This window comes from Vollenhovia emeryi, unplaced genomic scaffold (genome assembly GCF_000949405.1).
Source record: "Vollenhovia emeryi isolate VEMERY1.0 unplaced genomic scaffold, V.emery_V1.0 DF939237.1, whole genome shotgun sequence".
NCBI classification, from domain to species: Eukaryota; Metazoa; Arthropoda; class Insecta; order Hymenoptera; family Formicidae; genus Vollenhovia; species Vollenhovia emeryi.
The window spans coordinates 27,213-52,762 of NW_011967129.1; the positions used below are offsets into that span (position 1 = coordinate 27,213).

General features: G+C 47.2%; 1 protein-coding gene across 1 annotated transcript in view; it reads left to right on the plus strand.

Moving 5' to 3' along the window:
* LOC105560212 (cAMP-specific 3',5'-cyclic phosphodiesterase) overlaps positions 1-25,550 on the plus strand; it is an 84,383-nt gene that overhangs the window by 10,452 nt on the left and 48,381 nt on the right. Inside the window, exons 2-4 of the mRNA XM_012009111.1 lie at positions 1,591-1,779; positions 3,464-3,496; positions 25,429-25,530. Coding sequence (XP_011864501.1) covers positions 1,733-1,779; positions 3,464-3,496; positions 25,429-25,530 — 182 coding nt within the window. The 5' untranslated portion in view covers positions 1,591-1,732. The remainder of the gene's footprint in view (positions 1-1,590; positions 1,780-3,463; positions 3,497-25,428; positions 25,531-25,550) is intronic.

Below are 25,550 nucleotides of genomic sequence, written 5' to 3' on the forward strand. Positions count from 1 at the left end.
GGGTATTAGGACACACCCTGTATAATATGCTGAAGAATAATTTCTACTTTAATTTATATAATCCGAGGGGTGAGCCGCTGAGTGCATTGTGGTGTACAGATTTGCGGCGTTACTGGGCATTACTAGGCATTGGTTTGGGCATTAGGCTTTGCCGGAGCATTATAAAGATATAAGATAAAACAAGATAAATAAGATAAAGTAATGCCCAGTGGGCATTAGTGGGCATTGGTGTGCAAGATTTTGGCCAGCGGTTTCCCCCTCGATATAATCGGAAAAATTACTACCGAAATAATGATCTCAAGTTCCTTCGGTCAATCTAAAGTTTCTCTCAAATACATGGCGCATTGTTAAAGAATGATTTTCGCTTTGTAATATATTTATAAAAGAATGATTTTCGCTATGTAATATATTTATAAAAAGTTATTGCAAAAGTAATTATGTATTAAAAGGTATAATTAGCAGGAATTAAATATTAATCCGCTTGTGCGAGCTGGCATGCGAAATTCGCTGAAAAGCGCCGACTGTTTACGCGGAACCACGGGATAACAATGTATGACGTACGCGGAATTGTTTCCAGGACGCCGAAGAACAGTACGTTTTACGCTGCCTTATTGCGAAATGGATCGCGTGCGTATTTCGAGCATTTATTTTCGTAAAAGCGTCATTCCACTTAGGTTTCTCAACTTTCAGTACGTCTATTTCGGTCCATCCGATTCGCGCCTCCGGATGGTCGAAGACCTCGAACAGCTGTTTCCATTGAATTGAATTTTGAAAGAAAATCCTTGTCAAACTCAGCCAGAGCTTGCAGGCGCACTTGGATTGACCCAACAAGCCATTTCGATATTATATTTTCCTTAAAAAGGCCGAGAATTAAGTTGCACGCCTAATATATGTGAATATCGTCACGTAGGACACAGTGTCTAAAAAGAAATCCAGAAACTTGAGAAAGAGGACACTTGATTGATACAACGAGATGATCGAAAGGTGACACGCGAGTACCGCGAGTACCGAGAGGGACCGAAAGAAAAGGGATGGAAAAGGGAAGCTGATCGATCTTGACGAGTAAAAATCAATCAATTTCTCCGGTCGCTTGTTGCAAAACCGAGCGGGTACATTTCTAGACCACAGAAATTCATGCACGGTGTCCGGATTCGCCGTCAATGTATTTTAGTGCGCGCCCCATTCATCATGCTCAGGATACCGAGGCGGTATTCTATTATGTCGGTATTCCATATTCCGTCCTGCGAGATCATAAAGCACCGGCGATATTTTGCGTTTGCGCGCGCGGCGCAATTCATAAGCTCGTTTTATCGGGCCGGGTGGGGGCAGTTTCGCGAGCGAAAAATTATTATTTACGCGGCGTCGTCGCGCTATTACGCGGGATTTATGCGAAGCCGCGCCGCGAGGAATCATTCACGCCGCCGGCGCGGCGTCGCGGTCCAAGATTACCGATCAGAGGTCGGGGCGGGGTCGTTCATCCCTCGCGCGAACGCGCCGCGAGACAAAGGGGGATCGCACCGCGCGCGCCTCCAGTCCACCGAGGTGGGAGTTGTGCTCGCTTCTAACGAGAATTTACATTTCTCATTACAGTTTCGACGTGGAAAATGGCGCCTCGACTTTGGACGGCGGCGCCGGCGGTGGCGGCGGCGCCTCGCCGAGCGCGGGGCTCGTTCTCCAGACGCTGCCCCAGAGGAGAGAGAGCTTCCTGTACCGGAGTGACAGCGACTTCGAGATGTCGCCGAAATCGATGTCTCGAAACAGCTCCATCGCCAGCGAGAGGTGAGCATCCCCCTCGGATTTTCTTTTTCCTCCGGTAGCTCGCTTCTCGGTCTCTCCCTCCCGCGACGGCGTTATAAATCGATTGTCGGTAACTCGGGGCTTACGTGAGTAACGCGGATAACGCGTATCGGCGAAGGTTGCTTCGACGCTGCTCTCCCGCGCGAAAAAAAAGAGTCTGTAATACCACTTTTTAAACGCGCCCGCGAAGGAGGGTTTATTAGGTTTACGGAGGGGATATTGGAGTCCGGAAGAAAGTCGCTCGATTTACGACAACGTTCACTTATTTGTAATGAGACGCGATAAGAGCTTTATCAGTGGGACGTGTAAGGATTAATTTATTCCGTGGAAGGAAACGTTTGAGAGATACTTTAATACGGAAATATTACGGAATTATAGATTAGCCTTTGTAAAGTTAGCTCCCGTACACGCGGGAAAGTCTAATTTCAATATTTAACTCGCGCCCCGTTGAAAATGCCACGTTACGAGTGTCGAAGCAACGTTCGCGCGAGCATACAGATTACAAATTAACACAACTCTGTACAGGAAGAATCATTTCGCCCTGTTTATTCATTTGAATCGCAGTGCAAATCGTTGACTTGCAACGACACCGAGTGTCCACTTAAATTTCAAATTAATACTGTAACATACACGTGTTTTACAAGGATATATTATGCATGCGTTACACACTCTGGCACTTTTCTATCATTCTGACGACGCGCCTGGGAATTCCGTGGCGCGTGCGGTCGTAAACGAATCGTAATGTCCGTCGCTCTGCTGCTCAACTTCTGGTCTGGCGTACCAGTCTGTAATATCGTTGGAGGACGTTTTCGCGGCAACGAAGAGAACGCGTGCCGATAATGCAGATGCCTCCCTCGAAGCCGCCCATAGCTTCGAGCGGGGATTACGAAGCCGATAAAATGGAGAACGGAAGAGGGACCTTGTTCGGTGGCGCCGGCAATGCCGCCGGCACCGTACCGCGGCAAGATATCGCGCGCGTTATCTATCCTCGCGATAGAGCTGGACTGATTGGCGCGGCAGCTATCAATGTGTGCGACTGTTGCAAAACACACGTGCTGCGATTTAAACTCGATTTCATCGTCGGTCACCGCGGGACGGATCCTCGTTGTTGTTGCACGACGTGCGAACGATCGCGGTCTCTTCGTTGCCCCTTGCGATTTGTGCGTGTAACAAATCTCGCTTCGTCCCACGAACTGTAAGCAGTTCGTGATTCGTCTTGGTGCTTTTGTGTATCTTGATAAAATATCGTAGTTTCTTGATGGGCGGTGATGCTTAACTCTACTCTCTTGGTCCTTATTTTTTTCTCACACACAGATATCACGGTTACTTCACTTGCATACACACACTCACACACACCCACACACACACACATATATACGTTCAATTGTCCACGGCGAGATGATGTTTCCGAGCGCTATTATCATAAGACCGTAGTAACGGTAAAACAAACGAGAATTATAAAATGGAGACGTTTTTCCGCTTCAATTTCTCAATTTTGATTCATCTTACGCAATCTCGACGTTCGATATCTCGAGAAGACATCGCGCACTGGCGCAAACCGCGGTTTGGAAGCATCATCTGCCCGCTGCCGTCTACTTAAGTGTTTTATCGTCGCTAGTGGGTGTTGGGGTGTGACGATATGATGTATGTGATCCTTGGGTTGCAGGTTCAAAGAGACAGAGCTTCCTGTCGAGCGAGCGTATGTACTCGATCCTATTATCTAACTCATTTTGTTTTATTTCACACTTGGACTCCACACTAAACATCGCCATTCGACACCCCCATACATCATCACCGGTGTAAAGCAACGTCCTAACATTTCATTAATATATTCCACGTGGGCGAGTCTGTTTCCCCGAGTATCTAATAATAAACGTGCATGTTATGTTTTTCGTGTTAAATTGTACCGTCGTAAATCTCGTCGTTGTGATTTTATGTTTCAACATTACACACGTCATCCGCCTTCGTGCCCGAATTAATTTCTCTTTTAATCTATTGCATTTCTTGCAATATTATCATTGCGTCACTGTCGGCACCTGAAATACGTATTTAAAATGCTAAATAATCACCTCTCATCCGGGGATGTTAAGAAAGGAAAAAAAACAAATTGCTCAACTGTCCGCTTGATTGATTAAATTTGCAGACTAGTGGAAGTAACGGGATTACGACGGGAGTGTATGAAGTTGGCATCCCACGTTTTGAAAATTACTATTATTTAAGTTGTCCCAGGCTGTTCGAACTTTGTACCGCATTGTTCCAAAAGGATATGATTTCGACATCAAGAATTATTTTGACGCCAGTAAATGACTAACGATGATTAAGCTTCCGATCGACCGTGACTGGCGATGTGTTTTTAACACAGAAAATTTCTTGCGAAAAGTATCAGCCAGGGTTTGAACCTGGACCCTCCCTACACTCTAGGACGTCTTACCAATTCGACCACCGAGGCGTATGATAATAATTGCCGCGATAACAGTATAGACGGTGTCTACGCGTATATTTTCGACTTTCGCGAACTGCGAATGTTATTTTATTCCTATCGGTTTGCCGATTTGAAAATGATAATTTTCAAAATGCGGGCCGCTAACTTCGTGCACTCTTATGACAGTGCGATCTACGCTTGAGCGTTGCGACTACTTGTCGTGGACGAGATCGTTTTGTTGCTTTTAAACGGCGTCGCTCATCTCGCGCGCTTTCCTAACAATTCGGGTGATCGGGCGGGTAACCGGGCAAACCTGAACACAAGATCGCATCGACCTCACGTATACGCAACGAATACACACAGCTTTAGCATAAGGTGACGCAAACTCCGCGCTTGTACGCAACAGCGACATTGCTTTACGATTTGTACACCGTAATATAGCGATATTGCTGATTTAGAGCGTAGATTTAGATGGCTAAAACGGGCAAGATCCATGTTGAGCCCGTCTTTCCTATAGAGTCGTTGCCAAAGAGATTATTCGCTGCGTAATAACATTCTCTTGCTGCTTTCTCGCCGGTCTTTAAGTTCAGAGTTGAAAGTTGCCGATTATGTCGCGTAACGAGCCGACGGGCACGCGATGCTGTGCAGATCATTTTACTGGCTAAATATTTCAAGAGATATCTAAGATGATCCTTAAACATAAGAATTGACACCCGCAAACAAGCTTTAGTGTGCACTCAATGCGCACTGGTGCAAGCAACCGGATTCGCTATATGTTTCCCACCGGATTGCTTACGAGAACCAATGAGGATGCAGAGTCTCGGGGTCAGGTGACTCAAGGCTAAATCCTGATTGGCTCTCGCGAGCGATCCAGCGGGAAAACTAGCGTCGTGTGCCGTCGGCTTTACTCGGCGCTTGCCTATCATCGTGCCTGGCGATTCTTGTTATTCTGTACGGTAAAATGTGCGCTGTACGTGACGATACGGTAATGTTTGTTCGAGCGTCGGATTACGATAATAATCTTCCACGTTTTGCGAGTTAGGCATAAGTTTTACTAACCGCATGCTGAACATAGTTGAACGTTACCGAATAAATACGAATATTTCTTATTTTCAGGATATTTACCGATCAGTACAGGTAAGTTGCATCATCTCACAGTTTAAGTATCGTAATTTTAGTTCGCGACGTTGTTGCAAATTGTATGATTGGATGATTGCGCCTCGATTAACATTCGCCGTGCCGCGTCCGTCACGTCGAGTCCATAGATTTTGTACAAGAAAAAGCTCTTTAACGCGAATTGTTTGCCCACCGGAGCGGAATGATACGATTTGAGGGAATAAAATTGCGGGGCGTTTCTCGCGCGGCGTCGCGATGACAATTTCGCGAGAGTGTCAGGAAAACACGCTGGGAAAGAGAACGGTTTTCTTTTTCTCTCACTCGCGCGTAACTCGTTAATACTAGGGAGTTAACTTTTCACGCAGCTACGAGCCGTTCGTAGCTGCGTGCATTACGTTTCTTCGCGATTATTCTGCCGTGTACACCGCCGCCTGTTGCCCCGTCGGGCGTGTTACGACGGCGGGGTTTTGCATGCGGGTCTCATTTTATGATAGAACGAGTGCAACGTGAGTGCACACGAGTGGGACTGCAGACTATGCAAATATTTTTATCTAAAGTGGCATTAACGCGCGGATTGATAGCGCCGGACACTTTTCGCTCGCATCTGCCGTGACGCACAAACGCCTACCGTCTTCCGGGGAAAATTGCGTTGTAATAGAAAAACTTACATTTTACACGACGGCAAAAACAAAGGGGGAAGAAGGATACACGCGCGTGACCGTAAACAGGATCTGCACGATTGAACAATTAAATATCTCCGTGTGTCACGGAATTATATCTCAATTATATCTAACTTGTATCTTATTTGACGTTGCTTAACAAATATGTTAGGGCTCTGTTAATAAACGTCTAACTTAATAAGCAGAAAGGGGCGATAACAGCCAAACGCCAGGTTAAGGGGGAAATTGCTGGGGGCATTGTAGTGTAGAGATTTGCGGCATTGGGCTTTGCTGGGATATTATAAAGATAAAATAAGATAATAAGATAAAGTATTGCCCACTGGGCATTAGTGGGCATTGGTGTACAAGATTTTGGTCAGCGGTTTCCCCCTCGCGCCAGGCGTTAGGTGCGAATGTATTAGATTTAATGTTTAATAGAATTGAGCAAGTCAAACGTTTCGATCATCATGTATGCAGTACTGAAGTGGCGACAAGTAAATATCATCTTCATGTTGAGGTTCAAAACTTTTCAACCCACCCTCGTGGTTGGCCCCTGCACTGTTAACAAATGATACACTGAGAAAAATTTTCATCGGATAAACCCATTAAATAGTATGTCCGATGGTTAATTTTTCCGATTACGTTTTCCGATTAAATTATGGATATATCCGATGAAATGCAATTACCGATGAAATTTGATTGAAAAACCGATCAAATTTTTCATCGGATATACAATTTAATCGGATATATCCGTTTGTTATCATGTAATTGGATTATCCGATTATATTTAATCGGACATTTTTCTCAGTGTACGCATATCGTTGAAGTACCGAGAAATGCCGAGAAGTCATTGAACATATCCATATTATGTTGAACTAACACAAAAATTTGCGTGGACCGTTTGGGACATGTGATATCTGTTAAATTTAACACAAATCTTTCAACTGTGTACACATACCGCAAGTGCGACGTGCCGTGGAAATTGTGTAGAGATGTGTGAGGTGGTTTTCGAAACGCACATTTTCGACGCAATTGCATACAATAATTTGACGTAAATTCCCGCGGGGGTCGATCGTCATCGAACAGCGATTAACGGCCCGCTGACGAGCCCGCGCGCTGGAAAAGGCGCGCCAGCGAAATAGGTGGCGGAGCGGCGATTTAATTATTTAAGTTTCTTCAGTTGTCGCGCGAGCGAAAAGGCGCTAACGCGGGGGATATTGCGTCTGACGGGCCTGAAATTAGATTTTCCAATGAGCGCCGGCGATTATTTCCGGCGTCGCGACTTAATCACCGTTAACAACACTTCGCGGGCGCGCCTGTGTACGCGCGATCGTTTGTACCAACTTGAATTACCAAACTTCGTTGACGGTTCGCGCGGGAAACGACCCTGGCGTACGTCACTTTCGCGACTTGGCCGAAAGGAAAGGCACCGATCGACGTTGCGCTCGCGAGAGGGTCGTGTCTCGCCCCGCGTGTGCGTGCGTGCGGAGCAGCTAAACTTCGCCGACCCTCGCGCGACGGTGCGCCCCGGAAATTCGCCGCCTCGCAACGTACTCGCAATCGGCGAACTCGTCGCGCCGCGCATATCCATTTAATTATAACGCAAACCGTTCGGAAGATTGCCAGAGCAACGCGAGAGCGATCCATCAAAGTCACGTGTTTCAATCCTGTGTATCTGGAGGGCGTCCAACTCAAACTTCTCAGATTGAATGGAAATAGCTGAATGGCTCCTCTAAGCGATGGAATTAACTTTTGTGCCTCGCGAGAGCGATCTCGCCCGAGATGATCGCTCGGGAGATCTGTCGGGCCGTCCCGAGTAAATTTCCCTCGATTCTATTTGCGAAGGGCGGCGCGCTCCGCTCGCAACGAAATTCCTCTCGATTTGTAAGAAAAATTGCCCGTACAATTGCCCGTATTGTATCGTGCGTGATTGCGCGCGAGGGTGTCGCGTCCGTGTGCCTCGGTGCGTGCGCGCACGGTGACCTAACCCGTGACCTGGCCCGATGATATAAACTAGACGGACTGAATGCGCTTAATTATTGCGTTCGTTAGTCTTCTACGTTGTTCCACGCGACGCCGGGCGCCGTAACAGAATTGTTTACTCGCGCCGCGAATAATTGTGTAAGCGTAATACGGGGGACTTGGTCGCGCCAATTCTTCCACGTCTCCTAAACGCCGTGTCCGCGACAGCGGACGTTTCAGACCCGGATGCCAGCGGGGACTCCGAACCGGAAATACCGTTCGTTTCCCCTCGTGTTTACCTTATCGGGAGGCCACTTACGCGCCCGCGCGATTACGGAATTGGAAATGGTCCTTCTACAATGGTTCTCCTACCAGACCAGGCTGTTTTCGACGGTTGCACGTTGTGTAATCCGATGTCTGGCAGTTTTACGCGAAGGAAACACACGCACGGATGCACGTACGCGAAAAACGTAAGTACAGTCTTATTTATTAATGCCTGGACCTCGGTTTTACCGGGACTCGCATTTTCGCAATCTTTATTCCCGTCTATAGATCGACGAGTTTCAGGCTGTAGTTCGCACAGCTTCTATGGAAGTCTGTGATGGTGCGTACACGCGGCCTGAAACTCATAGCGAATTCGAGACTGCCTGCACTAGTGCGAGCAACCGAATTCGCTATCAGTGATTCGTGTAGACGAGAAAGATGATGAAAAAAGTGCAGGCCCAGGCATTAGTGAATAAAGACTGTACGTCTGGTACCTGTCGGCCGCGAGTTTCATTCTGAAAAAGTCAATATTGGCTGACGGTAAAACATCAAAAGAGCCTGGACGGGATACTTTTTGCCTGGACATCGGCGGGTCCTGTTCCTCGCGTTTACGTAATGCGAAAAGAAAGAGTACGTAACTTCTGACAAATGCTAACAGTGCTTTAGCATATGCAAATTGTCCGCGCAATTCGTTTGTACTTTAAGGCACATTCGCGACGTGCGGGATGTAAAATCCGACTTCCAATATGTACTCTGTGGAAGCGTGCGAAATATATTTATCTGCCGCGACTAAAAAACAAAATTAGCCGATTCGCAATTGTGAAACGGAGTCCCCGTTCGGGTACCAAGGAGTCGCGCCGCCACAATTATGCGTTTAGCATCGTCGATAACTCCAAGTCACGTTTGCACGGCGTCGCTTGTCTTCGCTCGCGGCCCGGAAAGATTAAACGCAATTAAGCGGATCTCGTGATTTTGAGATCATTCATTCACGCGTCTGCGAGCGACGGGGGAAGTTTGAAACACGTCCGTAAACTCATTTGCGCCGGAGGGGATAAAAAATCACGCGCCTGCCTCGCGGTGACTTGCACGACGCTTGACATACGCGCTGCGCACGGTACCGCCTCGCGATCTCTCGCTAGCAGCGAAGAGATTGCGTAAAGTGACAAAAAAAAATCCGTATTAATTTTTCTCCTGATGGAGAGCCCTTTGTCATTCATATCCCCGTCATTAAGTTCGGAATTTCTAGCGCGACGAGGCGACGCGGCGAGAGCAGAGAACGGAAGAATATTTAAGACCTGTGTCCACGACGCTAGGACTTGGTCCAAGTTCTAGTTCCGAGAAATGCGTAGCCGATCAGCTTGCAGCTACTCCGCAAAAGCCACAAAAGTTGATTGGCTACGCATTTCTCGGAGCCAGAATTTGGGCCAAGTTCTAGCATCGTGAACACAGACCCTCAGAGAGCGATCGAGGCTCTTGGAGCCGTCGAGAATTGCCGAATCGCTAAATGTGACGAGTTAAACGTGCACCGCAATCGCGCGTCATGCGTTTCGCGCATAAATGCCTTTTCTTATAATTGATGTCCGCCGTGGTAAAATTCATTGGACATCCGGCGAATCTCTCTCTCTCTTTCTGTCTTCAGATTGAGCGGCCACAATTAAAACAGTATGTTGGCTACGCATTGCGGCGCTGCACGGCAATAATTACGCACTGCAAAATCCGCGGTAAACAGTTGGAACCGTACATGGGGGGGGGGGGGTAAATTTAAAGTTCACAAAGGCCGCACTGCCCCGGGACACTTTACCGTCCGCAGTCGTGAAATCTTTCTCCGCTGTCCCGGGATTAAATTACACAATCGCGTAGAATTTCAATTTCGTGCAATACGAAACGACGTGAATTCAAGGCGTATATTTTTTTCCTTCTTTCTCTCTTTTCAATCCCACGAGCTGTGCCTGCGCTCGGACGCCTCCGCGGTGCCGGCGGGGGATCAATCCCGGATTGATCGGGCGGGAAGCCGCGGCCACGCGGGAGGGGAAAAAAAAAACTTGCCGGCTACAAAACGCCCGTTACATCTTCTCGGAGGTGACTCGCCGTCCCCCTCTAACCCGCCGACGAGCCTCCGCGGCCCTCTGTAACTCCGTAGCTCCGTAACTCACTCTGTAATCGCGGCCGTCACGGACGGGGAGCATACGTCAGCGGCGTCGCGGCGCGTAAGCACGGGCACGTACACGGCATACACACGGGCCGCCGTATCTCTATTCATCCGTCCTATCACCTGAGAGAGCCGACGGGCTCCATTCTCACCGCGCCGCGCGGCGCGGCGCGGCGCGGCGCGCGGCAAAGAGCGGAAGGAGCGTGCGGAGCGACGGGGGTGCCCCAGGTTGCGCAGTGCCGGCGCGCGCACGCTTCCCGCGCAAATCGTCGCCGTCGGGAAGTCCCCCTCCACCTCACCATCCCCCGTGTACCGCGGGGGAATCTCTGCGAAACCAGAACACCCCGGCCAGTTCGACATCGCGGCAAACACGAGGTGATCGACGGCGATACAAGACCGACTCCTCGGCGCGCCAGCGCTCGCTCGCCGCTCGCCTACCGCGAGTGTCCGAATCTCGCGCCGATCTGTGATTCTGGCGAACGCGCGTAAGTCGCGCGGGTTTTTTTTTCCTTTTTTTTCTCTCTCCTCTCCTCTCTGTCTCTATCGCTCTTTCGTTCTCTGTGCACCCCTCATCTTGTTCTCGCGCCGCGAGATTTGTCGGAGGCGCTCGCTCCCCGCGAGTAGCACGCCTCGCGGAAAGACGCCGATCACCGGCCGCGCGCGAGACGGCAAAGATCAAAGCTCCCGGCCGAGACGAGGAAAGTTTTCCCGAACGTGTTCAGTGCGAGACTCGAACGGCTGGCGAAGAGGGCTTCGCCGCGGGGTCGTGCCGGCGCGGCGGGAGATTCGGATAATTTTAGAACCCGCAGGAGTATCCTGGGAACATCGGCGCCGAGACCCTCGCGTTTGTCAGAAACGCGAGAGGTATTATGCAGTCGCGTTAAACCCGATAGGATCGACGGAGTGAATTTGTTCCATCCGCCCGAGGGAAAAAAACGATACGTTTTGAAATACGACGAGGAATGTTCCAGCTCTGTTTTTTTTTTAATATTTGCTCTCAACGTAATCGCCACGGAGATCCGTCGCTCGCAGAAATGAAAAAGTTAATCGGGGCCACGTGAACGCGGCTCGCGCAAGTCCCGGGGATACGTAAATGCGGCGGGAATAGATGAATTTTGCGGCGAACGGGGACGCGTCTCGCGGGTTTATCGCCGGATTTAAGAATCGCCTGCGCTTAACTAGCTGCTGGTGCGGACCGCGTGCGCGATATCGGCTTTTCGTTATACGAATAATTGGGCACGCGATCAGCGAGGGGGAAGAAAAAAAAAAGTGTTACGGATACGCTCCCTCCCGGATCGGGAAGGGATGTTGTATTCGCGCACGGGCGCGCACGTCGCGACAGAGAGCGAGCCCCGAATTGTACCCTTTGAAGCCCGGGAGTCCGTTTAATGAGACAGTTGAATGTACAAGCAAGCCGGAATTGCCAGGTCAATCGTGAGCCCCGCCGGGAGTGGCGATGACTGCTGTTCGTGCATGCACGTCAAGGAGAGAAATTCTGTTTCCGCGCGGAAACGACGGCTCCCGCCGGCCGCCGGTGTGCGCGAGATATGCGCGACTCCCCGTGAAATATTATTGATTCAGCGCCCGCTCAATTCTCAAACTTGACCCTCGGGTCTGGATCTTATTGCCGCGCGGAATTGCATCGAGCGCGGCGAACGGATTCGGTTACCTCTCTGACGCGTAGTTGTCCGTGACGTACGCGCGCATCTTATCAGTTATCAATATTCGCTTCGATCACGAGAGATTCGACGTTCCGAGACCGGGGGGGATTGTTACGCCATAATAAGACACGCGAGAGCCTACTTCTGGAAATCTTGATTACCTCCGTCGCCGACTGTCCGTGGCGCATATTATCGATAATAACTGATAAACGCTTCGATTGTTACGAGACGTGCAACGTCCCGTTGAAACGTGAGAGACGTGCGTGTCGGAGTCGCGAACGAGGTGAACGTATCTCGCGACGAGTCTCGGATTAATATTCGTCGCCACGAGCTAATGAATAATCTGACAAGCGGGCGAAAGACTGACTGGACCTAAACGGCTACCGTTACCGCGATACGGCGCTGGCGTAAGATCAGCTTGTCACGTGAGAAAAGTAGCAGCGGCACTCGGCTCCGTTCCAGAACGGAAGCGCTGCCGAGAGCGCCGTTATGTAACGATGACGTTTATCGCATAGTATTTCGCTAGAATCTCGGTGGATCGTAATAAAGCTCCCCCTCCCCCCCCCTCCCATTACATTAATCCGACGCGACGCGATCTGGTATGGCTTTGCGTTACATCACCGCTGATGTAACGCCCGAGCTTTTGAAGTACTCGCAAACGAAGCGCGGCCGGCACAATTGCGAGCAACGTAACGCGAGCAATCGCGGGGGAGGGCGGGAGGGGGGAAAAAATGGATTATGCGTCATTGGCAGCGCGATAACAATATTGCGATCATTGTGAACGCACTCCGCTTCTTTACGAGCCCGTCATTAAACCACAAGTACCACGGGGAGCGTTATTACATTGTTATCTGCCGGCGTGTTTATACGAACTCTATAAATATCGCGCGGTGGAATCTATCGGGCGCACACATCTCGCCGTTCTCATTTCGAAAGGTACACCCATCTTTCGTCGCGCCGCAGATAAGATATCGAACGCCGATCGCTTCCTACGTTTAGAGGCTATTCCTAAGGGGGGGAAAAAAAATAAAAAAGAAAGAACAACTTCGAACGTGCACGTTTGCTCGGAAGAAAACGCCGTCGCACGTGTTGGCTTCCCCGCGCTCGGCCGTCGGTGCTAGGGTATTGGAAATGCAGTCACCGGTGAAGTGTCAAGTATCGACGTTTCGACCTCGACCTCGCAAGAGGCTGCTTGTATTTATAGTTCCGTTTGACGATCGCGGAATGATTCGCATTCGAGAGAATTATCCGGATATAGATTGGGTTCGAGAGGCGCGCGCGTCTTGAAAATTGCATTAGCTCCTTATTAAAGAAAGAAGAGGTGCTCCACGTGGGGGGATTTTTTTCTCTCCTCCTCGCGCGGCTGCCAAGCATTTTGTCGGCGTTTTCCTCGAGTATTTTTCTAATTGATTTCTTGGAATCGGAGCCCCGCGCCGTGACGATTGCAGAAAACGCGAGGGAGACCGATGTAACGTCTTTATTTAGACGTATCTTGTCAAATTATTCCAATCTATTCGGATTACTCAAGATGTCGTCGGTTTTATTTATAAGCTGTCAGCGCGACTGTTTAAATGGCAAAGGTATCTTCCGCGGAGTAACTTGACGTAACATTGAACCGTACCGAACCGACCTTTAAGCGCGGAAATCTAACGGCGGTGAAAAAACGTTTGGCAAATAAAAATCTCGCTCTTTCGACCGTTTCCTCGAGAGCCTTTTCCAGTTTCGTGCAAATCGGGACGTAAGGGCCGTCGCGCAGCTAATGAAATTCGCGAAACCACAGCTCTTTCGCTCGTTTCCGTGTCATTTTATTCATTCGCTTACGCGCAGGAAAAGTCAGAACAGATAGGAACGCGAATGCTCGAATAGAACTCTGCATGACTGGCAACAGAAATGTGTTTACGATCGTTAGTGACATATTTGACGTAAAGGAATTCTCGAGTGCCGGTTTTCCTTGGGTAAATTTTGCCCGAGGCTGGTATGCTAATTCATCGGCGAGAAGTCGCCGTCGGCGCATAATCGTGCGCGCTCAGCATCTTATCGCCCGGCCAATTTTCGCGTCTCGTTCGCGCTTATCAGTCGACTCCGAAGGGAAGGAGAGTATAAACGCGAGTGGACCGAGAGAGAGAGAGACGTGTCACGCAGCGCAGAAGCATCGACCGACCCTTTTACAATTTCTCAGCTCGCAGGGCGGAAGCTCGTAACTCTTCGATTTTACGTATAGAGAACGCGTGCCCGGATCTCCGTTCGACTTTCTCTCCGTCGCGCGGAATATCCACGGTGCTTCTTCGCGCGATATGGTACGCCGCTTAATCCGGCTTCATTTACGGGAATTCAGATTCGCCTCTCACAATTACGGGCACTCTTGATCGAACGGTTCCGCCCGCGTCTGTTCGCGGCTCGGCCGCGGCGAGTGCTCCAATTTATCGCCGCCAGAATGCTGAATTTTCGCTGATAAAGGGACCGCTCAGCCGACGGTAGAAGGGCCCAGTCCTAATTAGTTTCATTTGGATAAGTCGGCACTTGGCCCGGTTTATTGTCGCGCGGTCGGTAGCGCGCGGCTTATAAAGTGGCCCCTCCATTGTTCCGGACGCGATATCGTTCAATAGTAGCCCAAGCAATAGTGCACCACCTCTTATCGTGGGACTTTATTGCCTATCGAAACGCGATCGGGCGAAAGGGAATTCGTGTTCGTTCTCGGTAAAGGCATATTTTAATAAGTCGCGCGAAATGCGCGTTGAAATAGTGCGAGACGGCGAGATGTTCCCGCGTAATATTTGGACAGAGCGGTCTCCCCGTCGCGTTTTCGCCAGTCGCATTTTTGTGCCGCGCGCTCGCGCCCACGCGCGGCTGACAATGCACGTCGATTACTATCGCCATTACGAAATCAACGGCGCGGTATTACTTAATATAACGGCCTTGAGTGTAATCTCTGCTCTAATCAGGAACTTGCCTCGTATCGTGATTTATCTATATGAGGAGGTGCAATAAAATAATATGTACGTCAGTCACGTGGTATCTCAATTTGATCACCTCGCTCGGGCATTGATAATTGACGGCGGTGAATTACGCGAAATTAGATACGATTTACGACAGTGGCGTTTAAATGAAACGAATATTTTGCGGCGCGTTCCAACGTTGCGCGAACGCCGGATGACGGATCGCGTGTTGCAGAAGCTGCGCGGTAAACGTCGCGTGATTAGGTAATTAAATTTAATTAGTACAAAATTACAGGTAGCAAAATTGGCCGTTCGTTCGATCCCCCCGTCGCGCCACGGACAGGTCGATTTTAATCAGCGGCGGCGCCCAATTCGCGTCTGTTCGGGTCTCGCATTTCGAAGCCTGTGCTCTACGTCCAAATGATTAAATAGATTGACAGCACAAGGCGCTTCTCTCGATGCAGTGCGGCGGAGAACGGCACGGTACCGTTCCGACTCGCTAGGCCCGTACTCGTGACCTTCCGACGAGCGCGGCCGCCCGGTGAAAACGGGGGCGCATCTCTCTCGACGCCTCCTCCAGACGGTCCCGATCCGGTGAACCGGCCCGAGGATATTGAACAAAGAAGACGTAAACGCGACCTTGCCCTTTCGTGGCAACCTCCATCGATCGGCGACGTTTCATCCGTGTAAATATGCGTCCCTTCTACGGCCGGTTACGTGGCACAGGGGCATGAGTCGCGCCTGCACGTCATCGGGACGCGATGAAGGGACGTAGGTCGCGGGCGAGTCGCGGCGCAACGCGGTGAAGCGACCGGCGCGGATCGCGGCCGCGTGAATGGCGTAAGAAAAACGGGTGTTACGTGAACGACAACAATGAGGGGATCGTGGAACGCGTAACGCCATGTCGGACTCCAGTGGTGGCTTGATAGAGTTCATCGGGTCGACCGTCGGCGGCGGCATCTGCGGCGGCGGCGGCGGCGGCGGCCTCAAGAGATGCGGGGGTGGCATGAGCTCGCCCGCCCTGAGCGCCGGCAGCATCGGCGCGACAGGCGGCCTCCCCAGGACCATGTCGACCTCCGCGCTGCGAGTTCGAGCGCCCAGGAGGGCGCTCTTCTGGGAGCAATGCTTTGACAAGCGAGACTTGTAAGTCTTCCTTACGATCGATGCTTCCACAGCCTTTCCACCCGGCGGCGGGTTTTTCCAAGAGGAAAGAGACTCGCCTCGTTGCCCCGGTACAATTTCACGCGAGGAGACTCCCCCCCGGCTGTGCGGATATCCGTATCGCTTTGCGCTTAAATCAATTTTCGCATCGCGTTTCGCGACGTACGCGATATACATTGCTGTCGCACGAGAGGACGATCCTCTTCAATTTTATGCGCATTACGCGATACGTTTCACGTGAATACGTTTACGCGCCGTTGCAAAGCCTCGTACGATGGAATATTGGTACGAGTGTCCTGCGACGTTATAGATTTGCTTAGTAACCTACATACAGGCGATCGGAGATGCTTTATGAGTGTCCATCCATTCTTATGCCAGAATAGACGCGCTCCGGCGGAATAATTTCTGGAAGACTAACGCTTGACAATAACGCGACTGACGTGTAACCCACTTCTTGACTGCAATAATGTTTCGCGGGAAATGAATTGTTCATAAAGATATCCAACGGATGCATTACGAAATGCAATCTCGAAATCTCGCAACGACGAACATTCGAGAGATTGCATTTGGAGTGCGGACTGACGTAAAGCTCGAATATACGAAACGTATCCGCCGCCCGATTCGCGGACTGTGGATTATATCAGAGTTTGATAGAGTTGAAATTCTATCCCGCGCGGCACAATACACAAAATAACGTACTTTATTGAAATGACGCTGCGACGAATTGTCCGTCGAGTCTCACGGACGTTCTACGATCAATTGGAATAAGCTGTTAAATGTAACGGCATCGCGAATTAACGTTAGTCAAGCTGAGTCATTTCTGCCGCACTTTTCTCAAAAAAGAAATATTGTCCGCGTCCAAGTATTTGGACGTGATGCACGGAGATAATTTTCCCTCAAAATTCACCCTGAAAATCACGTAATCGTGGGACAACGTGGCATTCTGCAAATCTGTATGTGAGTTTTTTTTGAAATTTTACTCTCATAAAATTCCTTGAAGTGCCACGTTGTCCCCGCGATTACACGATTTTCCGGATGAATTTCAAGAAAAAAATTCTCCCCGTGTACAAATGTTGTCGTCGCGGGTGGCATACTTTCTAGGAAAGTAGAGCTTGACCCGCGATCTCTATTTCTGGCGCCTGTACATTTTTTTCATGTCGAATCTTCGATCAAATATTGCGCAACAGAGCGCGCTGGCAGATGTTCAAGGAAATGGCTTGCGGAAATTCGCGCGGTTTTATTAGGCCGCAGTATATCAATTCGGTATACCTTTAATGCGCCATTGCCATTCGGCAAGTGTAATACAAGCTAAATCTGATTAACGAACGTCGCGCCGGGGATAGACGCGCCTTTTGGAAAACGGCCAGCCGCGGCCTCCGGTGCGGAATTTCGCGACCACATATGACACTTGATCCACATAGATACGTGAAACACGTCGTTCCGCTGGCCGGTGTATCCCAACCACGAGTCGCGGATTACGACGCGCGGATTGTTATTCCCGTAGAATTGCCGTTATCCCCGCTTGATTATCGGACATTATTTAAGGAGCGATCTGGATTCCAACACGAGACCAGGCGGCACTTAACGGGATCCTCACGTTAGACACAAGACACGGCGATTACGTAAACGCGGTAATTATGCGAAATCAATGCGTAAAGTAATGAGAGCGTATCAAGAGGAGGTCAAGGAAAAAGTTTACGTCATTGTACAACAATATATACGTATATTAAGATTGTGTGCAGTCTTGAGTAGTGAGTAAAGATTGGTTTTTGTGGAAAATTTGATTTATGGGCGAGACAATTGTAATAGGACGCCGCTGCACTATCGTTAGAACATATTTTTAGCCGTGACGTTCGTTAGCGCATTGAGTCTCCGCGGTGGAAAATGTTTACGAGTAGATTTCATTCGCGTGGATTTTAATTAAAGGCAAAAACATCTCGATTTTGTGTGAGAGCATTAATTTGTAGTTAATCAAGTTTCTTCTCTCACGGATACGGATCTCGAATTGATACGCAGCTGGGCGCGATTTGAATGTTTGTTCCAAAATTTGGGCACGTTTATCTTAACAAAGCGGAGATGAAACGTTAGTTCGTTTGGATAGGGAAACGTACAACGGAAGGTTTTTACTGAACAAATGTTCTTTGGCGAACGTAAGACTTTACTTCTCGATTGAGATTCGTCTAATCTACTGACCTGTGCTAACAATAAGTAATAACGGTAGATAGTTGAGAATTATCGCTGCGGAGAAGCGTTTCCTCGGGATTTGAGAAACGTTAATGGGATTAGCTGTGAACAAGCCGGGATTTTATTAAGACGTGCGTATGATTTAATGTGCAATTTAGTTGAGAGAAAGATAACGATAGAGTTTCTTCTCGAAAAGATTGGAAACTTTCAAGTTGTACATAATCGAATGAAGTTTGCAAGTTGCGTACTAGGAATTTATATGCGGGACTGCTTGTTATTTAGAACGAAAACGACCAAAGTTCCGCGAACTCTGTTAACAACGCATTTATTAAATAATTTCCACTAGATATCGCGCACTCGGCACGTAATCTGCATTACTTGGGTCCCCCTAAATTCGTCGAATTTGCACTAGAAATTCTACGCCGGGTCGTACGTCACGGATTTGATGAAATGATGATTATACGAGCGCGGAGCTTTTTTCTGACTATTCCGCATACGTTATTTCTCGCAATTATTTCACATTGACGCAGACATCCGAATGATCGGAATTCAAATTTCTGTGGTTCCCGAGCACCACTTCCGTCGGATAATCAGATGTTATTCAGCGAATATTGCGTTTCATATTCCGCTTGCTTGTCAGTTTATCAGGGCGGCCTGGCGTTATCTGGCCTCAAAGCGACACGCTTGTGTACGCTCTAACCTTGTCTGCATTCCAAAATCCACTTTTATACCCGCCAGCGTAATCACAATATTTGGCTATCGGTTTCCTCTATTATATTACCTGTCAGCTATTGATTTACCGTCAATTAAACAGATGTATTTTCATAAATATGCGTGCATATATAGATCGACCGCCATGTTCAAAATAATTCCGTTATTGTTACATCGGGTCCGTGTCGCGCAGCGGGCCACTCGTGACAATTAATTTATTAATCGGCATTAAATTGTCGGACGCATATCATTGCCGCGCCGCAAAGTGAGCACTCCGCAAAACGGAAAATATATCATTCACGCGGTAATTTATTACACGACGACAATTTTCCAACATTGGACAGTACACGGAGAGACCGATATGGTTACCGCATGTCTAATTAGGGTTGTCATACCCGTAAGTAGTGGAGACAACCACACGCGCCTTGTGCAGCGAACTTAGCGAACGGTTGCAACACAAAGCAATGTAGATACTGCCACTATTTGTACGGCCAAATTTTTATTTTTGTTACTCTCGCCTTAGCCGGTCTTTCCGTGTACATAGAAGCGAATGCTTCTGTTTCTCAGTAATTATTTCCCGCATTTTCCTTTGCCTTCTCTATGCAATCGCAGCATCGAAAGTTCACGCAGCGCTGGTGCGCAGTATTCTGTATAAATATGCCGCGAGTACGCATCCTTTTATCGCATTTCTTTTTATAGCAACCGGATCGTTATCGATCACAGAAAATAACCATCGCGGTAACTATTTGCCGCTCCGACGCATGTAAAAGAAACTGTTCAATGGCTTGCGCCGCGGTCGCGTGAAGAAAATGCGGTTCCTACGGTGAAAAGGGAATGCTTTTCGCTGTATACATCGGCTGGGTCTGCGCTAACATTAAACGAGCTTTCTTGCAATCTCAGCTGTATTATACAGAAAGTTGCCAGATTGAAACGTTACAAAAGACCGATGAAAGAAGCTCTCGTAAACGATGCTATTCAGCCGGTGATTATAAAGCGAGTGATTTATGTTTCATAGTATTAATTAAAAATTTGCTCAATCAATAACATGGGTACCGTGGGCTAGCTAATTAGCGGCGTTGTTAGATAGTAATATTGTAACAAATGTTTAATGCGTAAGATTCGTTGCGTAATCGACATTGATATAGCGGCAACAGCAACGTCGAAGCGCGCAAATTTGCTCGGAACAAAAGCGCCCAACTAATTATTTCTGCTATTTCATTCTTTTTTCATTCGTTCAGCTTTTGAAAAGCGATGACTGTACGTCAAATTTTTGCCAAGAAAAAGAAATTGATTTACAAACAATTGAAAAGTTAATAATTCGAAAAAAAAAGAAACTTCACCGAAACATAAAAATTCAGCGATGTTATTCATGTTTTTCTCTTTTATTTTATTTCCCCAAAAATTGGAAATGTGAATAGTATAGTAGAGTTTAATAAAATAGATGGCAACCAATAAAAGCTGAATGTGAGAATTACACAAATGCTGTTGCTGCTGTTGCTGCTGCGCTCTCTCTCTCTCTCTCTCTCTCTTAGAAACAAATTTTATATATATAATAATTTAAAATGTAAATTTCCCCATAGAGGGAGAAAAAGAGGAAGAGAAAGAATAAATCGCGTGCACAGGAATTGTATCGGTACGTCAGTCAAGCTTTATCGCTTGTCGTATACTTTTGTAGAATAGAAAAAGACAAAATAGGATAGAACGACAAATATCAATGTCCTTACATATCGCTCGTTACCCACGTCGTTTTCCTTGGAACTTTCGCCGCATTTGCCGGGTTAGCGTCCTACCGCCGATGCCGGGAATTCCAAATTTCAAATCCACTCGCAATCGGCACGATTGTGCGGCCGTCCGCGTGCAATTTATCGGAATTTATTGCCGCTCTGAGATGAAAGGTCTTGACCTGCGGTGAGATGAAAAATCGTCCGCCCAGGAATTTGCGGAACTCGTATATTTTTGCGCTCGCCAGTCCTCTCGATGACTCCATTCATCCATATATCGGATATCCACGCGGCTTCCGTGTTTACCCTCCGATGTTTAAAGAGAATTACGGCGAGGGTTTTTAAGATACATCGAGACGACCTTTTGCTGGTAGCATTGCTGCGAGCTTGCTCGGGCAATTCACTCGGGCAGGTCTTATTTATTTTCAGGCTTACAATGTCAACCGTATGAAAGCTTTCTTATATCATAATATAGACCGGTGACGTACGGCAGATATATGAAACTTAATCTTCTTCCTAAATCATTCTTCATTATATTATCGTTCCGACGTGTACGTTGCGCGATTGCACGTTTTGTCTAGGAAACGGCGGCGGAAGGAAATGTGTCGGTGTAGAATATATTTTGGAGAGTCCGTCTCTCTCGCTTGGGGCTCTTTTCCTCCCTGGACCGAAATAGAACGAGTTAAGCCGCGACAATGTTGGCGAGCATACACCGGTATGTGTGTGACGAGATGGAATTCTTTTATAATCCACGAACCACCCCTACGCAATACAGATATTACAGCGATAACGTACTTCTTGCTAAAATGTATTTCCACGCGGAGTGTTGCGATTTTGCTATTCTCACGTCCGAGATGTAAGACTCATTCTATCGCAATATTTCATCGGCACGAACGGAGATAAAGCGCGTGTTTTTCCTTCACTTCACCCACCCAATATTTTTCTCGCAGCCAGCGAAATGCAATTAAATCACCGCGACGGAAACTTATTTTCTACCTTGCCACGGAGGGAAGATTTGTACCCGTGTCGATTTTCACTTTTATTCCCGAGAGGCATCGAGGATAGAGCAAATTTTAATAAAGCGGAAACGATTTCGAATTATTTTCGCTGTTAATTTATGTAATAAGTAAATTTATTTAAATTGCCAATTTAAATGCTATAGCAAATGAACATTTTTTATTTATTGACGTTCGACGTTCGTGATTATGAATCGTTCTGGCGCGCCTGTGATTGACATAAAATTATTTTTTAAACAATTAATGGTAGTCCCGACGTGATAGAGAATACCATCGCGGCATTTCCCGTAACTTATGACCTTTCTGTGATATTCATAGAGAAGAGCTCGATTCTGTAATATACATACATATACACGTATATATGTATATACTATTATACGTTCGCCTACGTAATTTCGCATGAAGTGATGCTAATTAAAATATATATTCTATAATCTTTTGACGCACAACGCATTAATTTATAATATCTCAGTCCTAAAAAATTCACGGCATATTTATCGCAGAGACACCTTTCGTCGTGTATTTAATTATGAATTATGAGAGGCTTCCTTTTTTTTAGGGAAATATTTTCGCGAATAAATTTTTCTCTAAATTCTGCACGACGAAAATATAATTAATTTACCCATCGCGCGTCTTACTTTAATTAATTCGAGCATACGCATTTCTTTTTTGTTGATTCCTTTCTCCTGACACCCTATTTATTCTCACTTCCTTTGACTGCCTGTTATTACGCAAGTCGTCTGATGTATGCAATTAATTAGGATTACTTGCTTACGCGATCCTTTAGCGCATTTCAGAATCGTACTTGTCGCTACTTAATCAGCGTATTAATATCATTATCATCATCGTAACAGGGGGGGGCGCGTATGTCGCTAATTATCGCTCGTATTAAGTAATGAGCTTTTGCGTATGGCATAATCCTCATGACTGCCATTTGCATCATTTAATTTTAGATCGAGATCCTTGCTCGCGCCTCGCGACATGTTATCCAAGAGCAGGAAGTTATATCCGCTTTAGAATGTTATATCCAGAAATAACTTAAGACGATTTTATTGTGAATACATCATAATTGATTTATTGACCTTTTGACGGGCATATATATATATCTTGTATTTCTGGATTTAATCAAGAAATTCCAGGTGTATATATACACATATCCTGATTAATCTCAGAAATACAACGCTAATAAAGTGCACAACAACAAGTATCGTAATATCAACCTTTAACCTTTAATTTTTCACTTATATTTTAAACAAATTGCGATATTATACCCAGAAATATTGAAGCGAGCGAGTTTACTATAATTACACGATGATGATAATTATATTAGGTTAATTGCGTACACGCGCGATCACTTGGCGGGCTGCCGAAAAGCGATAATAATGCAGCTCGGCAAGCAATATTGCAATATATATCTTCATATAATTATCTCGTTATAATGTAAACAAATTATAGGCAGACCCGAGCTACGTTAAGACGCGTTATTTTTACCCTCTTTTTTTCTGCTTTTAACAGTACAATTTATTCACTAATGATATTAGCGAACAAACGAGGTTGATTAGTAATTATTTGATGGCGATGTTTGTGCTGTCCTCGAAGATTCTCGTCGCATCGAGAGTCCGCAATTCCGCTGGAGGATGGTACGGGTAACTGCCAAAATTATTCCGTTCTCATGATACACTGTTCCCGGGGGAGAAACGCAATTTTCTCTCGCGGCAGATGGGAGAGAGGCGGGGGATAAATAATTTGCTGATTACATGGCATGCGATTTTCTCTTGGCGCACGTTATGCACAATTGTGTCAGGCGATACATCTCCTACGGTAGTGCTGCGGCATGCGATGTACGCGGGGAAATAACGTTGCAGAAACGCAAAAGAAGTGCGAAGTGAATCTGGAGCGATATCGCTCCTGGCACTTTTTTCCAAGTAATGATCGATTACGACACACGCAACAGTTTTTTCGACGGGCGCTTTTCAGCGGAGAAGTAAAATTAATTGTAACCGATGAAGTGGTGCAGCTTGGGCACCTCCAAGTCCCTCGCTCGCGTCTCGGTTTCTTTTTTATCGACGTGAGATTGAAAGATAATCTGTTTCTGCGTTGTTCCACGTACACAGAGAAAAAGGTTTCTTTTCATGCGCTGTTTCAATGAAACAAATTTCAATCAAATACCCAAGGAAATCTTTTTCTCTGCGTATATTAACGCATACGCGCGCTACCGGCTGTAACGGCGATGCGGAAAGGAAGATAAGACGTAGGATAATGAGGGGGATCGGTAGATATGCAGAAAAGTCGAAAACAAAGTCGCTTAAGGGGATGCTGGAGTGATTCTGCACTTTTGCACCTTTCTAACCTAAAAACTGTCAGTTCGCGGAAACATTTGTGTAATATACAAATTAAATGGCTTACGTATACAGATCGAAAGCAGCTTGCTATTCCGGCCAAATGAAAGAACAATATGGCATCACTGAAACTAAGTTTGTAAGTCTAATAAAAAATAATAGTGAGCAACACACATACTACATGTACTGTATTTTTGTGTTGCTCACTATTTTTTTATTAGACTTACAAACTTAGTTTCAGTGATGTCATATTGTTCTTTAACTTAGCCGGAATAGCAAGCTGCTTTCGATCGTCTGTACACGTGCCATTTAATTTGTGTATTACACAAATCTTTCCACGAAACAGACAGTTTTAAGTGCAAAAGGTGCGAAAGTGCAGAATCACTCCAGCATCCCCTTAACTCCTCAGAGCAAATGGTGAACAAGCAGAGGGAAGCGATCCGGATGTATTCCGGAGGTATTGCGTACGCTCTCGCGGGAAATGGATAAAATTCGATGCGCGATAAGTCGACGTGACACACGGTATATTTGTTGTGGGATCCAATTTGGTTAAAACTGGATGTTCGCCTGAAATTGCACGGGCGTGATAAACAAGAGGCTGCACGTACGATCTCGCACGAGCGATAATAAACGAAATTGGAAGCGCGCAGAAACAGGGACGTCGCGTCGCGGCCCCCTCGGCGTATGTACGGGTTTTCGGCGTAATCTTTCGTCGCTCGCCGACCGAATGTTTGTTTCGCATGCTATCAAGGGTGACTCGAGATCCGTCCGCGATATCGAGAACGCGCGCGCGAGAAGCCCCCGCAATGTCTCTCAACAAATAGAGATTTATTTCCGCGTATCGGCGAGTAATTCGCTTATTTTATCTCTGGAGTGCCGAGAGGTACAGTTTATTTGAGTGTCACAAGCCGTAAGCGCAATCCTACGCGAAGCGGCGCATTACTTTTCATCGTAAAAAAAAAAGAAACGCGGGTTTATTGAATTAGAGGCGAAATCGCGCGCTACGCTCCGATCATTTTTTTTCTCCCTTTGATCCGCGATCTGACGATTCTTCTCGGACGAAATACGCGTCGATGTAAGCACGTGTCTGTGTCGATTGTACATATTTAATGTATACGTGTGTATGAGCGCGAGGACAGAATGAGACTCACGTTTGTTATAGTGTCACCAAGCTGTCACGCCTGCATGCGAACTTACGCAAAGCGAAGTAGACGCTGACTTTTCGATAAACGATTCTATAGCAAAAGCCGGTTAAAACCTGACCCACCTGACACACGAGCGGGACAGGTGAGACGTCGATGATGAACTGTGTCTTTTCTTTCAATTGCAGCCATGGCGAGGACCTCATCGTTACACCCTTCGCACAGATTCTTGCTTCTCTGCGCTCGGTCAGGAATAATTTCTTGTCGCTCACGAATGTACCGACGAACAAGTGAGTAGATTAACGCTCGT